This window comes from Acomys russatus, chromosome 6 (assembly GCF_903995435.1).
Source record: "Acomys russatus chromosome 6, mAcoRus1.1, whole genome shotgun sequence".
Classification (NCBI taxonomy): Eukaryota; Metazoa; Chordata; class Mammalia; order Rodentia; family Muridae; genus Acomys; species Acomys russatus.
The window spans coordinates 19,334,911-19,352,806 of NC_067142.1; the positions used below are offsets into that span (position 1 = coordinate 19,334,911).

The 17,896-nt window shown below is 44.0% G+C and overlaps 1 protein-coding gene across 1 annotated transcript in view; it reads right to left on the reverse strand.

The window, feature by feature from the left end:
* Positions 1-17,896, reverse strand: part of Epb41l5 (erythrocyte membrane protein band 4.1 like 5) — a 98,019-nt gene that overhangs the window by 19,958 nt on the left and 60,165 nt on the right. Inside the window, exons 17-19 of the mRNA XM_051147262.1 lie at positions 13,642-13,805; positions 6,700-6,797; positions 3,774-3,902 (exon numbers count right to left, since the gene is read on the reverse strand). Coding sequence (XP_051003219.1) covers positions 3,774-3,902; positions 6,700-6,797; positions 13,642-13,805 — 391 coding nt within the window. The remainder of the gene's footprint in view (positions 1-3,773; positions 3,903-6,699; positions 6,798-13,641; positions 13,806-17,896) is intronic.

Genomic DNA, 17,896 nt, shown 5'->3' on the forward strand with positions numbered 1-17,896 from the left:
TTGTGGGGCCGTTTTCTGGAACAATGATTAATGTGGGTTGTGTGCCATTCCTGAGTAGGTGGCTCTGGGCACAGAGAAGGAAGCAGCACTCCTTCATGGCTTCTGCTTCAGCTCCTACTGTTTGGACCTTTTTCAATGGACTGCAGCTTATAAATGTAAGATAAAATGGACTTTGTCTCCCCAAATTGCTTCTGGTCACGGTGCTCTATCACAACAATAGAAACCCGAGACAGGCTGTATCAGGTCAATGTGGAACTACTGAAACAGGCCTGGCCATACTCTAGGCAGACTATGGAAGCACTCTGGAACTCTGAGCTAGAAAAGCTGCTGCCTGGTTCTAGCTTAATGAGCGGCCATGGGAACTTAGGAGACACAGCTGGGAACAGTGCAGGTGATGGAGGTCTAGTTTAGAAAACTTAGAGGGAAGGAAAGACTCCACTGGGGCGGCTGGTGTTCTGTGGTTCTGGCCAGCTGGAGCTGAAGACTCAGCTGTGACTAAGAGGACAGCAGCATCGTGGAGGTGAGATCTTCTGCGCAGTCTCCTCAGGGTTACACACAGAAGCTGTGCTCCACAGGGGTGAAGGCTGTATCCTATGCTGGCAGCCACCGTTGTCAATGTGTAGGAGTCAATCAGTTTGTACTAGTTTTGAAGGTCAAGAACAGCAGCTGAGGCTTGGGATTGTGTGGCAGGGCTGGAGTTTCTGAAGAGAGGTCTTAGTTACAGTGCAAATGCCAGCATTTTGGACATACCAGGACCATGGATTAGCAGCCATCAAGGACAGCGGTAGGGACTGTGTGGAGCTCCTGGCCTAGGAGGCAAGCTCTGTGTTCTGTAGAGGACAGAGCCTGAGAAATGAAGCTGCCTAGGAACTCTGGAGCCCCAAGAACTGGGAGAAGGGCCCAGATGTCAATCACTGAAATGTTTACACTGTGGAATCTTGGTTGTTTTGATTTGATTGTAAGCGCGCCCTGATTCTTTCATTTTGAAGTTACAAAAGTATGCAACATTCCAGGCTAAATGACACCCATTTTGTTCCTATTTACTGAAAACAGTTATTGAGACAGAGTTTCTCTGTGTAACAGCTCTGGCTGTCCTGGAACTCTCTCTGTAGAGCAGGCTGGCCTTGAACTCAGAGATCTGCCTGCATCTGCCTCCCAAGTTCTGGGATTAAAGGCATGCACCACCACAGCCAGGCATGTACTGGAAACTTTTATTATGACTAAGTATTGGATCTCTTGAAATACCTTTTCTACATGTAATGAGATGATGTGACCTCTGTGGGGGTGAGGGAGAGGCAGGGCCTCACTTTGTAGCCCTCTCTAAAATCACAGAGATTCACCTGCCTTTGAGATTAAGGGCTTGTGCCATGATTGCAGGCCAAGATACGCATACTTTTAAATATGTACAATATATAGGGTTTGAATGATGCACACCCTTGTATTATCATGAAGTATGACTGTGTATATACACTGTTCATCACAACTTTATTACACTGTCAGAGAACTTTCCTATCCCTGTCTGAAAGGAGAACTGGTCTGGAATCTTTTGCTTGCATTACTTTTCCCTGGTTTTGGTCCAGGGATAAAATGAACCAAATAAATTAGGAAATTCTCCTTCCTGTCCTATTTTCTGAAAGAGTTTGTATAGAATTGCTATTGCTTCTTTTTGGGAGGCAGGCAGAACTCTTATGAGTTAAAGGCCAGCCTGGTCTACATAGTGTGTTCCAGGACAGACAGCCAGAGCTAGACAATAAGAGACCATGCCTCATAATACATAAGTAAAATAAAAATTTGAGTAGATTTTTATAATTGAGGCATTCGCTCCTAGAATTTTGTTTATGAGGAGGCCTGCCATTATAAAATAAAATCCTCATAATTTAAAGGTATTGAAATTATTTCTCATTTTACTGCATCAAAAGAAATCTGAAAGAACAACTGAAATGTAGGGTCATGCTATTTTGGTCCATTCAGACTGTGGTAAGATGCCATGAGCCAAGGAGCATGAAAATAACAAACACTCAGGTTACACTGTGCTGGAGGCTGGGAAGTCCGAGGTGAAGGCCCTGGCCCTCAGCTTCTTCTACACACACACACACACACACACACACACACACACATGCACGCATGCACGCACACATGAATATATATATATTCAAGACAGGGTTTCTCTGTGTAGCTTTGACTGTCCTGGACTCGCTTTTGTAGACCAGGCTGGCCTTGACCTCACAGTGATCCACCTACCTCTGCCTCCTAAGTGCTGGGATTAAAGGTGTGCGCCACCACTGCCCAGCTTTTTTTTTTTTTTTTAAAGACATGGTCTCACTATATAACCTTGGCTGGCTGGGACTCAAGGGGGCCACCTGGCTCTGCCCTCTGAGTCCTGGGATTAAAGCCATGTACCACCATGCCTAACTGGGCCATACTTTTTAATGCTCACTATGTTCCAAGCAGCATTTGGTGTCCTTTGCGTTTATTAGTTTATTTAAGTCCTACAATGTATCTTAAGGTAGGTTTTACTATTATCTTGAGAAACGAACCAATTTGCCCCAAAACACAAATTTTGAAGGGGACAGAATAGAAATGAGATTCTGAAGCCTGTATTTTTGTATCTTACATTTATCATCTATGATAATAGTATGTTTTGTTTTGTTTAGTATGAGCAAAATGGATGGCTATCTCTGGGTTTCTGTTGCTGTGATAAAACGCCGCATCTTGGGGAGGAACAGCTTATTTCAATGTATAGCGTTGTAGTTTATCACCCAGGGAAGTTATTAGGAAGCACAACGCTAAAGACCGCTCAGTTCTCTTCAAAGCCTGGGACAGAAATGGAAAAGCTTCTCATCCACAGGAAACGAGGAAATCAGTGGCGATAACCTGACTTGGTGAGGCAGGTTCTGTGCTAGTTTTAGTATGGAAGTTATGTCTGAAAGCAAAGGAAAGCCAACTGTGAGAGCAGGGCAGCCGTAGTCTACAGCGGTAGGTACAAGCTACACCCTTCACCAAGCCAGAGTCACCTCTTCCTGTCTGTTAGCCCTGTTGTTACCTGCATCAAAATCTTGCTAACCTGAGAGTAGTAGATGGATAAAGAAGATCTTGGATTAGAAACTTAATGCTAAAAAAAAAAAAACCCAAACTTTTAAAAAGTCAATAGGCTTAGTAGTTGTATGAAAGCGCAACTAACCTAGCAACTCATTTAAAGGCACATGCTGTGCTTGTTTTAAGGGGACTTCAGCACCAGTGCATCTTCAGCACCGCAGGCTGACTGCAGCCCGAGTCTGAATTCAGACTTGGCAAAGGTTTTCATCATCTTGAAATTCCTCACGGTCATTTGCACTCCTTCCATGTCATCATGCTGCAGTTAGGGTTGCTACTGCTGTGATGAAACACCATGACCAAAGCAACTTGGAAGGAAAGGCTTTATTTATTGGGCTTTTCATCATTGGGGGAAGTCAGGATAGGGTCTCAGGCTGGGCAGAACTTGGAGGCAGGAGCTGATGCAGAGGCCATGGAGGGTGCTGCTTCCTGGCTTGCTCAGCCTGCTTTCTTACAGAACGGAGGAACACGAGTCTGGGATGATCCCACCCATGATGGGCTGGGCCCTCCCCCATCAGTCACTAATTAAGAAAGTGGTCTAAAGGCTTCCCTATAGCCCCATCTTTTGGAGCCCACCCCCCCCCCCTTTTTCGAGACAGGGTTTCTCTGACTACAGCTTGTGTCAAGCTGACATAAAACTAACCAGCATGTCATGACCATATCTATTACAGAAAACTTACCTTATGCACGGCTTCTACCTGAGCCTTCAAAATATTACTCTTGAAGTCAGGAGGAACCCTCACTGCATTCAATCCTGGGCTCTCAATGGCATTATTAAGACACTTCTCAGTCAACTTTACCACTTCCTCCTGAATGTTAAAGACATAATCACTCAACAGACCAGCTATTTGTACAAGAACGTTGAAAGTTTATACTCAGACAACCAAGAATTAATATGCCTCAAGCTCCTGCCTCCTGTCCCAGGCACACTTAACTCCTATAATATCTACTGCGGATATAGAGTTTCAGGGTGGAAGGGTCCAGCCCTAGGGGCGGCCACCACCGGGGACAAGTGTCAACAAGCGGCACAGACTCTCCAGGAAAGGGTTAACGCAAGCCCTTCAGTAACTGACCTGCTTAAAGACAGGAGTCAGGGTCTGAGGGGAAAGGTCCTGACCACCCACACCTCACGCTCATGACTCTGGAGTTGTCACCAGAAGGGACTTCTTGTAACAAATTGTATGTAAGAATTAATGTAACACATACGTAAATATTCTCAGACACTAATGAAAATAATTCACAAATATACTCAATAAACACTGTAATTAAAAAGTAGCTATTAGAAATGAAATAAATGAGGTAGACTAATACATTTAAAAGAAATACAAAGCCGGGCATGGTGGTGCACGCCTTTAATCCCAGCACTCGGGAGGCAGAGGCAGGCGGATCGCTGTGTGTTCGAGGCCAGCCTGGTCTACAAAGTGAGTCCAGGGCAGCCAAGGCTACACAGAGAAACCCTATCTAAAAAAAAAAAAAAAAAAAAAAAAAAAAAAAAGAAATACAAGATATCTGAATCACATTTACTATTTTGTTGCACTTAAAATTATTAATGACAGGATAGCAGCTGGACTCAAGTCTGAACACCATACCACTTTTCAGGTTAGAACAAATTTGATGTACTTATTCCAATTTAGATGTTTCTCAATGTGGTCTCTATTTCAGTCTCTAGGTAGCACCCCAAAATCTGAACTTACAAATTTTGTTTTTTGAGACATTCTCCCTATGTAGCTCAGACTGGCCTTGAGTTGGTAATGCTCTTGCCTCAGTGCCCCAATGGCTGAGGTTATAGGCTACCCAGCAGATCTGGCTCTAAGGCTACATTTTAAACAAGCTTTCCTATGTAACTCTGATATAAAAAAAGTCTCAGAATCACTTTTTAAGATTTGACCTTGCCTGTAACCTGCTAGCTCCTATTAGTGTCCATGTTCCTGTGTGTCCGTCTGTTCCATGTCTGTGTGTTACTGGGGACTGACCCTAAAATGCAGGACTTGAAGTTATGATTCTTCTGCTTTAGCCTCCCAGGTATCTGGGGCCCTGAACCACCACGCTCCGCTCACACCAATTCTGTGTCCTCTTACAATGATGGTTATTCAGACTCACTGATATTTCCCACTGTCCTGAAGACTCCTATGTTGCAGACTTGAGTACTTCTGCACAAGATACTAAATGAAAAAAAAATCACTTAATCTATGACTTTCAGCCAGCGCAGTACTGCTTTTTCACTGCCTTTTTTCTTTTTTTAATTAAGTGTATATACTTATATGCATGTGCATGTGAGCACAACGATCAGGATGTCCTGGGACTGCAGTGACAGGGGCTGCGAGCTGTCTCTTGGGTATCAAACTCAGGTCTATGTTAGAGTTGCCAGTGCTCTTAACTACTGACCATCTCTATAGCCCCTCAGTGTGTCTTAAAAACAAAAAACAAAAACAAAAACAAAAAGACATGAGCCGGGCGTGGTGGCGCACGCCTTTAATCCCAGCACTCGGGAGGCAGAGGCAGGTGGATCCCTGTGAATTCGAGGCCAGCCTGGTCTACAAAGTGAGTCCAGGATAGCCAGGGCTACACAGAGAAACCCTGTCTCAAAAAACCAACCAACCAACCAAACAAACAAACAAAAAAACCCAACAAACAAAAAAAACCAAGCAAATAGACAAAAGCACACCCATCATAAGAGATCTTAAATCTTATTTATTTTTTAGATGTCTCACTAGGTAGACCTGGCTGGCCGGAAACTCACTATATAGACCAGGCTAGCTTTGAAGTTAAGGCAATATGCCTGCTCCTGCCTTAATTTTTTTCATGTGTATGAGTGTTTTACCTGCATGTATGTGTGTGTGTGTGTGTGTGTGTGTGTGTGTGTGTGTGTGTGTGTGTGTATGGCACCTGTAGAGTTCAAAAGAGGGAAACTGGAGTTATAGATCGTTGTTAGCTGTCATGTGGGTGCATGGAATTAAACGTGGGTCCTCTGCAAGATGAACAAATGCTGGCTTAGCCACTAGGCCATCTCTTCAGCACCACCACGGAGTCCAGCGCTCTTTAGCTCCACTAATTCTCAACGCTGCCATGAAAATCTCCCCTTTCTCCCCTACATGCCCTGCACACTTCACCTTTTACAATGGGAAACAGCTCTGTTAGAGCTCAACAGACAGATTTCCCACCGAAAATGAGATGACGGCTCCTTTTCCTCTCAACCTGACACAAGTTATTGGAAAAGTGGGGCTCTCCTTTGAGAAAAGACCCCCATCAGACTGGCCTATCAGCAGCCTGTGGGCAGTTTCTTGATTAATGCTTGACGGATGCAGTAGAGCCCAGCCCACTCTACTGTGGGGGGTGCTGCCCCCAGGCAGGTGGTTCTGGGGTGTAGAAGAAAGCCGACTGAGCCAGCCATGGTGAGCAAGGCAGTAGGCAACCCCTCTGTGGCTCTTGCTTCACTTCTTGCCTTGAGTTCCTGCTGTAAGATGAAATAAATCCATCCTTCTCCAAGTTGCTTTTGGTCCTAGTCTTATCCCAACAATAGAAAGCAAATGAAGACAACCGTCTGGGACAGTACGTCCGAGACCAGTGATGCCGCATAACAAGTAAACACAGAAGAGATCCCCATACCCGGCTGTTGACATTAATGTCAATGGTAGGGCGAGGAGATGGCGAGATATTCTGCTCCATTTCAAGCTGTTTGAGCTTCTCTGTGTCATCTTTAAATGCTGGGGGGAAAAAAGAAAAACGTCTCATTAGCCTGCCTGGCTCTGACAGTTACATGAGGGTATACATTGATGTCCTGTTTTTCCATCATTAAAAATGGAATAATGCAGATGAACAAAAATTTTTCCAATAACTCTCTAATAACTCAATTAAGAGTTAATCTTAGAGCTGGGCGTGGTGGTGCACGCCTTTAATCCCAGCACCTGGGAGGCAGAGGCAGGTGGATCGCTGTGAGTTCCAGGTCAGCTTGGACTACAAAGGGAGTCCAGGACAGTTAAGGCTACACAGAGAAACCCTGTCTTGAAAAACCAAAAAGAGAGAGAGAGAGAGAGAGAGAGAGAGAGAGAGAGAGAGAGAAACACACACACACACACACACACACACAGAGGAGATAGGAGAGAGAGACGGAGAGGAGGAGGGAGAGAGGAGGAAACACACACACACAACACACACACCACAGGAGGAGAAAGAGGACAGAGAGAGAAAACATAGAGAGAGAGGAGAAAGAAGAGAGAAGAACACAGAGAAGAGAAGAGAGAGGAAACAGAAGAGAGAGAGAAAGAGAGAGAGAGAAACACAGAGAGAGAGAGAGAGAGGAGAGAGGAAGGGAGGGAGGAAGAGGGGGAGGAAGGGGGGTCTACAAGGCCCCCAGGCAGTTGCTTTTCTAAGTAAAAGCAGCACACAAGGCTGCTAAGCTTTTACATGAGGATGAACTATCTTTAAGAAGTTGGTTCTGAGGGTCTTAAACTATAAAAACAGGGATCAGAATCACAGCTGTCTGATCCCAGCCGCCATGTGCTCAGGTGCTCACTTTCTCCCTGTGCTCTCCAAGCAGCACCACACACGGACACTGAGTGCAGCCCCCTTCCTTCTGCTTCTGTTCCAGCTCCTTTGCCAGCAACAGCTTGCACCTTGGAGATGTGCAGATGTCACAGTGAGACCCAGGTGACATTGTTCATGTTCACAGTTACAGCCGTGGTGAGACACGCGGACTCCCAGCCCTTCCTCGGGCTAAGGACGGGGAATGCCTTCCTGTGTCTTTGCTCGTCTAGGCCTGCACTTCGGCCACATGCACTGACCCTCACTCTGTCCATGCTAACCTAACACAGGTTGGCTTTTTTTGTTTTTTAAAGCAAAGGAGGGGAGAGTTTCCATTTAGTCTGTGAAATGTGTGGATCCCACATGGACTATGGGCTCATTTTATCACAGCCTGAACTCCCCAAAGAAGAAAGTAACCTTGTGGCTTGGTCACCATTAGGATGGGTTGAACGATGTGACTTGGTTACCATTTTGGCCAGTGACATCCTCAAAATAGTAGAGGCCATGTGACTTTACCACCATCTGGGTTAATGCAACCACAGGGAATAAACCAAAATGGAAGCTCCTGTAAAACTCCCCAGTTCAATGGAATCCTAAAGGTCTCACTGCATCTTTAAAGTTCCTGTACCACAGGCATTCTGTCACCCATCTCAATCTTCTCTTAACCTCTTCCCTTTTGGTTTTCATCTTCCTGGGTGCCCAAGGGACTGTGGAAATGGGAGACCAAGAGGAGATGACAACACTGGCTCTAAGGCCAAATGATAAAGTCAATGCATTTTTTTCTATCAGACTAAGGAGATAATACTGGAGCCCCATGGTGGGCTGTCTTGTTTTTTTTAATCTGACATATTGTTTTATAAAGTATACTGATTAATTTCTAGAGGAGGCAGAGTTTCCCTGCCATAGCTAGCTTATAAAGAGAGCTGATTTTCTGAGATGGCCAGACTTAGGAAGGTCATGTGAATGTGTAGCAGCCCAGGGAATACTCCAGACAGCAAAGATCCCATCCAGGACCCAAAGGACAGACTCCAGGGACTAGAAAGGCTGCTGAGATGAGTTTGCTTGGCTAGGAGGCTGGAGCCTACACTGTAGACACTGGGCCTTGACTGCCAGCATCTCCAAGCCTGTTTCTCTGATATACAATATTCTTTCCTGCCTTGAAAGTGTTTTGCTCCATGCTTGTTGTCTGCTCTTCAGAACAAGGACTGGCTTAAAAACAAAATGTGTATCTAATCCAAGTTTACTTTTAAAGTGTTTGGATTCTGTTAAAACTTTCACATTAGTTCAAAGTGCAAAAATGGCGTAAGTGACCTTGTAAGTGTTCAACAGCCACACTTGGAGGCCTATAGTGATGTGGACAGACTTTTCCTAGCCTCATAAAGTCACCAGCTCCCATGGACTATGGGGCATTTTGTCCTGTAACTGTATGAGGTCACCTGCTCTCTTCTTCATGGAAGCCATGGGGACGGACTCCACTCAGTCAAGCTAACCAGTATCCTCTACAAAGGAGATGGTTAATAATTTCTTCAATGCTTCCAAATGAAGCCACAGTCAAGCAAGGCCTTTCATTCAGCCTCACAGAGATGGAACAGCTGGTTAAAAAAAAAAAAAAAAAAAAAAAAGCTAATGGAGCCAGAGCCCAAGCCTAAGGTGATCTCTGAGGACCAAATTCTCAACTGGCTTGATAGTAAAAAGGGGGGAAAAAAAACAACAACAAAAAAACAGTGGCTAATTTTGGCAACCTGCATAGTATTAAACATCCAACAGTAAAGTCTAACCGAACATTAAAATAAATAGCTCTTTGTTTGTTTTTGTTGTTGTTTTTCAAGACAGGGTTTCTCTGTGTAGCGCTGGCTGTCCTGGAATCACTCTGTAGACCAGGTTGGCCTCGAACTCATAGCTATCCGCCTCTCTGCCTCCTGAGTGCTGGGCTCAAAGGCGTACACCACCACACCCGGCTAATAAATAGTTCTTTTTAAAGAGCTACTTTTCACTATTGATTTTCCTGATAAGAGGAATGTCAGACTGTTCAACTCGGCATACAGACCCTAAGCACAGCCAAGAGGGAGGGGCCCACTGTTTTAGCCTAAGAAGCAGATGATGGCTAAAATGTTCTCTTCCTCAGCCATCTTGGAGGGACTGTGATACCAGCTATTCAACAGCTATTAAAGTGCCTGAAAACAGAGCCTCTCAAGGCCAGCATTAGGGGCCAAGGGAAAAAAAAAAAAGAGGGAACCAAATGGATGGATGAATGTTCCTATGAATGCATCAAGAAATTCTAGTGGATTCTGATCTAAACAGCTAAAACATATCCTATATTCTGGTTTCTCCTGATCCCAGGCATAAGACTTGCAGTTCTCACATTTATTTCTGGGCAACAGCCAAGGATTTCCTTCTCCCTATACCCGACATTTAAACCAAACTACTGGTGCACGCTCATCATCCTTCAGACAGGCCCACTGCGTGGTCCCTTCACTGCCTCAATCATCCAGAAGCTGCCAGATTGGACACTGTCCCAATTTTATAATGGCAGTTAAGTTGAGCATATGAAAGAGAGACCGATGAGAACAAAAGGTACAAACTCTCTAGGCAGGTTAGGGTAAGAATATGCCCCTTTCCTTCAAGGTAACCAGTTTCTTGGCTGAAAGCCAGAAATGTTCTTGGGCCTCATGGTAGCTTCATCCTTGCCAGGACTAGAGACCACAGAAGTATTTAGGTATCTGGTCTACCACATCTGGTTTTTAAATAATTGAGGGTTACCTCTTCAGAGAGGATAATGTTAGAAATGGTAAAGGCTCATTAAATGAAACCTTCTACTCAAGAGAATGTAACCTCTGATCTGGCCTAACATCCAAGTTGGTCCAAGTCAATTTCCTGGCCAAGGACCACCACTAGGAAGGTGGTTCACCTTGAGCCAGGCTAACAAATTCCTAGTGTGTATTAGGGGCCTTGTCCAGAGATTCATCAGACCGCTAGCAACCAACATTTCCCAGTCCCCTTTAACAATAACTTGTAGGTACTAGAGACTTCAGAAGGTCAGCATATGTTGGCTGAGTTTGAAAAAAAAAAAAAAAGTATAATTTACAAGGTGAGTTGTCAGAAAGTCTTCTTTCAAACATGGAGGAACCACCCAGGGCTAGTATTTTACAACCCTCCCCCAGCTTGTGAAACTCTTGCACACATGCCTGTTTGCCCAACCTCTAGATGCCAAACATTCCTTAGACTTGACTCTACCACACCCGTCCTTTAGCACCATTTAGGAATTAGTCAGTTATGTTGGACAGAAAAGTCTGAGCTGCCAGCAAAAATGGAGTGACATAGTCACCACCCTGTGATAGCATAAAAACCCAGGGACCTTCCTACCCTGGTGGCATCCTCGCTTGGTCTGGGTAGTGGAGTGGCCTTTGCGAAAGCTGTGTTGCTAAACTACTTCTGCCTTGTTCCTGTGTCTCTGTGTGATGCCAGGAGTGATCTTTCCCAACTTATGTACACTAATCTTCATTTTCATGCTATAACCATTATAAAATAGACAGTACACTGCATGGGAAGACTGAGAATATAAACTAGGCATAGGAATACATGCTTGCATTCCCAACACCTTGGAGGCTGGGGCAAGTGGATCACTGCAAGAACAAAGCCAGCCTAAACTACATAGAATGTTCTAGACAAGCCTGGCCTATATACTGAGACCTTATGTCAAAACAGAGCAAATAGATTTTCGTTCTCTAAAAAAAATTCTGTGTGTTTGTTTGTGTATGGTATGTGTGTGTTTGTATGTGTAGGTATGCACATGTGTGTAGTAGAGGCTAGAAGTCAATGTTAGGTGTCTTTTTTCTTTTTCTTTTTTTATTTTTGGAGGCAGGGCCTCTCTGAGCTTGGAGCCCATCAATTTAGCTAGATGGTCTTGCCAACAACCTCTGGGGATCCTCCTGTCTCTGCCCTGCCCCCTGCGATGCTAGGGTCATAGACATCTCAGTTCTTGACTTTAAGTAAGTGGTATAAATGAGCTAAGTTACATTAATGAGGTCTCTATACTTTGGAATAATTATGTCAGCACTTCCACAGCATTTAAGCCCTTCTTGAATACTTCTTATAATGAGAAACACATTAACTCTTAGGCACCTATAGCTAGGTGCCTATAAGCTACCCTTATATTGATACAAAATTTTGCTTTTTCTACACTTTGTAAATTTCTTCCTTAAGAGTTACCAGTAAAGCACTGTAAATAAATTACTTCACATATGACTTCAAAGTACATAAAGAATTATCATATCTTAATGTTTAAAATGTTTATTTATTACTATTTTATATGCATCGTGTGTGCGGTGTGGAGTGTGCACATGCCATCTTGTATGTGTGGAGGTAAGATGACAACTGTTGAGTCTGTTCTCTTCATCTACTTTTATGTGGGTTTCTGGGATCAAACTCATATCATCAGACTTGTGCAATAAGCACTTCCTTGACTGAGGCCCCTGTAGCTGATCACTATAGGGATCCTTACTTCATTATACCATGTTATCCTAACCTAATAAAATCAGATAACAACTACATACTCAATAGTTGGTTGGTAATACATTATTGTGGCACTGAAGGAAACTTTTAAACTTTAAAAGTTGAAAAAGTAAACTTTTAAAATTTAAATGACATAAAAGAGAATGTAAATAAAATCAGTATTTCCATCTCCATAAAGAAGGTGTAGAATGCAGTCTTTTGTACCAAGCAGCCTCCGTATTTATGAGATCGACTGTGCCTGCGTGAGCTCATCATGGCGGGCCCTGTGGACTCCTGACATTCCCTAACAGAAGGGGGCTGTCCTGCTAGCCATTTGGACACAATTTTATCCTAAGTGTGCATGGGCTGGGGAGAAGGCATCTGGGAGAGGGCTAGAGCATACAGGCTGGGAAAGATGCCCTAATAGGCCCATTACATGGCTATTAGGGAGCATCAGCCATGCTGGGTGCAGAGCCTCTAGAGTAGCTGTCTTAGGGTTACCAACACTGACCTGTAACTTCTCGCCCACACGCTCTAAGTAAGCCTGATAAACTCACTGTTGCCCAGGGTGAACTCTGGTGGAATCATATTCTGGTTTGTCCTGGGACCTTACGCAGAGGGATTAGATTTTACTTAGGTGACAGGGTACTCACACTTTGCTGTGAGTTCCTTATAGATGGGATCGAAGCTTACCTCTCACAGAACCAAAACTGGCAAAAACCATATAAACATAAGCTACCTGAAAATGAACCCTATTATATTGAGCTGAAACAGGAAACTCCTGTTTAAAACAATTTAAGCTTTACAATCAAACCAAGCTTGCAAATACACAAGTATTTTCAATGATCAATTTACTTTCTACTTTTTATCCCCTGAAGAAGATAGAGGAAAGCAGCATTCATTCTTCACTCTCTTTTTAGCAACTAAGCACTCATAGCAAAATCTTCTAGGAGCTACAAAATGCTGAAGACAAAACATCCCCTCCATCTGTGCCCCAGGAGCTCTTTAAGGAAGCGTTCAGATGCAGGGTTTCCTAGTCACAGCTAGGCTGGCCCGAGACGCATGATCCTTGCACTCCTGCTTCCACTATCTTTTTAATTTATGAATGAGCAATCATAAAGGCATAATTATTGATATTATAAGCTTTATGATGTTATATTATTGTAGCTCAGAGCACACTGCAGTGATAATATGAGGGTGTGTCATCTTAAACTTTTCCTCAGCTTGATTTAAGAAGTTAAAGCAAAAGGCAAGAGCATTTAAGAATTCTCAATTAAGCTATTAGACACACCATTTTTGGAGGAAGTAGTTTAACTATCTTACGTAATCAAAGGGTGCTGGGGTTGCTGACAGTTCATCGGGTAAAGATGCTTTATTCAAAGCTTGCGGATGTGGATCTAAAGTTGATTCCTGGAACTCACATGGCTGAAGGATAGAAATAACTCCACATGCACAACATGGCACGGGGTCATCAGGTAAGCACACGCAATAAAAATGTCTTAAATGTCATTGCTAAACTACAGAACAAGTACTTACTCTCACATTCGACTTTGGGCTCCTCTAATTCACTTGACCTGGTGGCTACGTTAATGTCACCTGGTGCTGGGGATGTTTCTGAAGTATCTGATGTTCTTGTTACGTCACCAATGGTTGTTTGCAGTAGGTCTGGGCTATTTAGTAAATCAACATTCAGAGGCAAGCTGTAAAAGCAACAGAAAGTTTACTTAAACCAACAGATTTATCTTTAAAATAAATTAAAATACAACAAAACAAAACAAAACCCAATGTTAGAAAAAACTGCAAAGTTTTATTGACCTGCCTTTATTCGCCTTTCAAAACTCTTTGGAATACTTGTTTCAGTCAAGGTAGAGTAAAACTGAATGGGTTTGTTTCCTACCTGAAATGACTTAAGGGAGAAAATATTCTATTTTCAAAAGACACTAGACAATGACAAAGGGTAACAAAAGAGAGCGATTCTGAGACTCAGGAAACAAGAGGTGAGCCTATGAGCACCTTGAGAACAGGTTCAGGCCACTGTGCAGAAGTGGGGACAGGTGGCACAATAGGAGACCGACTATCTTAGGTAACAGGATGAGATGAGTCATCTCTTCCAGTCTGGAGAGATCAAGGAAGGCAGAAATCTGTGAGCAAACAAACGCCAGGGTTACTAATGAGGCATACCCTTGGCTGTGTCCTTCAGAGTGTTGCAGCACAGTTTAACAGAAGAGGGACACCTGGAGTATGCCCAGCTGTGGTCACAAGAACGAATGAGGAGGGGAAAGGGCACTGGAGAGATTGTTTAGCAGGGAAAGCATGTGCCTTGCAGGCGTAAGGGCCTGTGTCTGTGTTAGCAGTCAGCAGTGTGTAAGCCCAATGCTCCTCCCAGAAGATGCAAAACAGAGCCTGGAGCACCTCAATGGCTAGCTAGCCTAGAGTGTGTGCAATGATGGTAAGAGATGCTATCAACCAGGATGCAAGGCGAAGACCAACACCTCAAGTTGTCCTTTGACCATACTCACGCACAAATGTGCACACTGATTAAAAAATAATAAATAAAAAAGGACAATGGAAAAAGCAGCTGAGCACTGGCATTCACCTTTACGATTCTTGGTCAGCACCATGGACCAAGCTGCCCCTACCATCAAATTTTCACTAGAGATGGACTGCATTCCTTTGAACTGGGAGTTCAAATAAATCCTGTTCTCCTTCTGTCACATAAGAGGAAAGTAGCTGCTACAAGATCAAAGGCTGAGTGCGAGAGGAGCAAAGATATAGAGTCCTGGACATGACCAGAGGTCTGCGAGAGGCATAATGATGGCATTTGTTAGAAGAGCAACCTGAAGGCCTAGGCCTGGGAGGTCATGGCACTCCACGGTGTCTGTTTCTATCCACAGAGTAAAAGCATGACTCAGAGCACTGCGTGTTCAGGAGCACGCTGTCTTTGTGATGGAGAGCACTAACCCACAGGAGCACTATGTATGGCAGACCCACCCAAGAGGCCACAGAAATGAGATCTGAAAGGCCCAAACTGTTACCAGGTAAAGCATATTTGAAAATAAGCCTCAGAAGACTTAAGGACAGCCAAAGTATGTGGTAAGCAACAAAGCATGGGTAGCAGCTATGCAGAGAAACAGCAGAGATGAAACTATCGGAGGAGCATAAGCAACTTATCCCAATTGAAAACTTAATCACGCAGTGAAGTATTAGTGCAAAGACAGTGTGAACATTTCTTTTTTGTTTTTTCTTTCTTTCTTCCTTCCTTCCTTCCTTCCTTCCTTCCTTTCTTTCTTTCTTTTCTGAGACAGGGTTTCTCTTGCAGTCCTGGCTGTCCTGGACTTGCTTTGTAGACCAGGCTGGCCTTGAACTCACAACAATCCACCTGCCTCTGCCTCCGGAGTGCTGGGATTAAAGGCGTGCGCCATTACACCCAGCTTGTGAAGATTAATCTTGGTTGAACCAAAACACGTAGGAGATGAGATGCAAATGTGAACAGACAACTGAAAGACGGAGCCTGGCTGAGTGGTAGTTGGGGTTGGTCCTGAAGGGCAGACCCTGGCCCCTTGCTGCTCTCGGGGGCAATGGTATGAACTGCTCTGCTCTACCATGCCCTCCCAGGACAATGAACCAAAGCTCTGAAACCATGAGTAAAACACATCTTTCCTTTTAAGTTATTTCAAGAATTCTGTCACAGCTACAAGAAAGCTAGACTTGAGCCTCTAGAATTCCTATATATAGCTCATTTTGTCATGACAAATCAATGGGAGAAAAGATAGTTAAAAAAAAAAACTAGACAAGTGTACTTACTATCTGGTGGTTTAAAAAAGCTGGTGTGTGCACGTGCATGTTTGAGTCTGTGCAGACAGATACGTTCCAAACTGTGAGTAGCAGGCATAGGTGTGTAAGATTCTCATGTGGTGGACAGGTGACCTTGGGTGTCAGTCTTCACTTTCTACCTTGTTTGTCACACAGGGCCTCTGGTTGTAAACGCCAGGCTAGCTGGCTCAGGGATGTCCACCGGGGATACTCCTGTCCGTGTCTCCCATCTCACCACAGAGTGCTGGGGTTGCAGAATACATGCGGCTGGATAGTCTTTCCACCTAGTTTTTTTTGAGGCAGGGTCTCTCACTAAACTTTACCAATTTGGTTCTACTGGCTCGCCAGTGAGCCCTAAGAATCCACTTCTCCTAGCCCAGCCCCCCAGAGCCATTCCCAGCCAGCCCAGTGCGGGGGTGACAGACGCAGATCAACATACTCAGCTTTCCAGTGAGTTCTGAGCACTGAGCCCACACTTTCCTGACTGAGCTATGTCCCAGCTCCAATTCTAGTCTGTGAGGAGATGAATATATTTGTAAATTATATCATATAAAAAAAAGGACTATCAGATTTTTTTTAAAGGGTTAAGACTATAAATAGGAACAGACAATTTAGAGGAAAACAGAGGGGAATGCTAATGGTTTTTATATGAGCACTAATGGTTCACAAAGGAAAGTTAAAGGCTTAACTACATTGAAGAGATCTACCCTGAATCTTACCTGTGGTGTTACTTTCATGGCTCATTTAATGTCAAAGTTCCTCATGTCGTTGTTTGGGGCTGAACTCAGGCCTGGGCTACACCTCAAGGTGAAATATGTGTACTTGACTCTACACTAAGTGTAAATCAATAAAACTGTAAGGAAAATGAAAACACCCCTCCTCCATGCTCACATCGGCAAACCCTCAACATTTGATAATGCTCAGTTAGGCCTGGAGGAGGCCAGACTTGATGCTCAGATGTAGAGTCCACTGAAGGTGATGCTGAGTCCGCTGGGAGCTAGATCCTCAGCAAGAACAAAGGGAACTAGGACCAAGAAGTCCAGGGAAGCCAAGAACCACAAGTTTTGGCTTTAGATTTGTCAGCGTGAGTTTGTGACTCAAACACAGAAACATGCTGAGTCCAGAAGCAGTGGAAGAAACAGCAGGAATAAACAGACATACTGGTCAGCCTGTGGCTCTAAAAAAGACCACACCAAAATCACTGTCTAAAAGAATGGCTGATGTCACAGCCAAGTGCAGGAAATCTGGTACCACATTAAGAAAGCACTACAAGATCTGAGGGACACTTACGCGGTGCTGGTGCAATCTGATAGGTTCCCACAAACTAAACCTGAACTGTTTGCCATAGTGGTTAAGCCGTGGACAACAAATAGGTTCAATAAAAGATTCATGAAGCCATGCTTATGTAAACAGAACTTTAAAGTTCTTACTGTACAATACCAGCTTCCCAGTTTAGAGTGACACGTGGCCTGCCCTGATTCTGCCACTATCACAACTGATACCTAACTTTTACCATTAGGTTACAGTTTAAAATGGATCATTTTAAGTTACAGTTTTAATTTATTTACTATGTATGCCATGGAGCAGGTGTGGAGGGAGGCCAGAGATGTGTGGGAGTCAGTTTCCTCCTCCCACCATTTGGATCCTGGGGACTGAACTCAGCTTGTTGGGTTTGGCAGTATGTGCCTTTACCTGCGGGATCTTGCTGCCCTTAGGTTATATATTTGAGGGAGAGAGAATATTTTTAAAATGCACGTGGTAAGTTTATTATAAACATAGGTAACTTGGAAACATAAAACTTGACTGACCTATGGACTAGAGAGACAGCTCAGTGACTAAGATCACTTGTTACTTTTGCAGAGGACCTGGGTTCAATTCCTAGCACCCACATGGTGGCTCGTTGACCACCTATCAGTAACTACAGTTCTAGGGGATTTGACACTCTCTTCTGGCTCATCAGGCACCAGACATGCACATG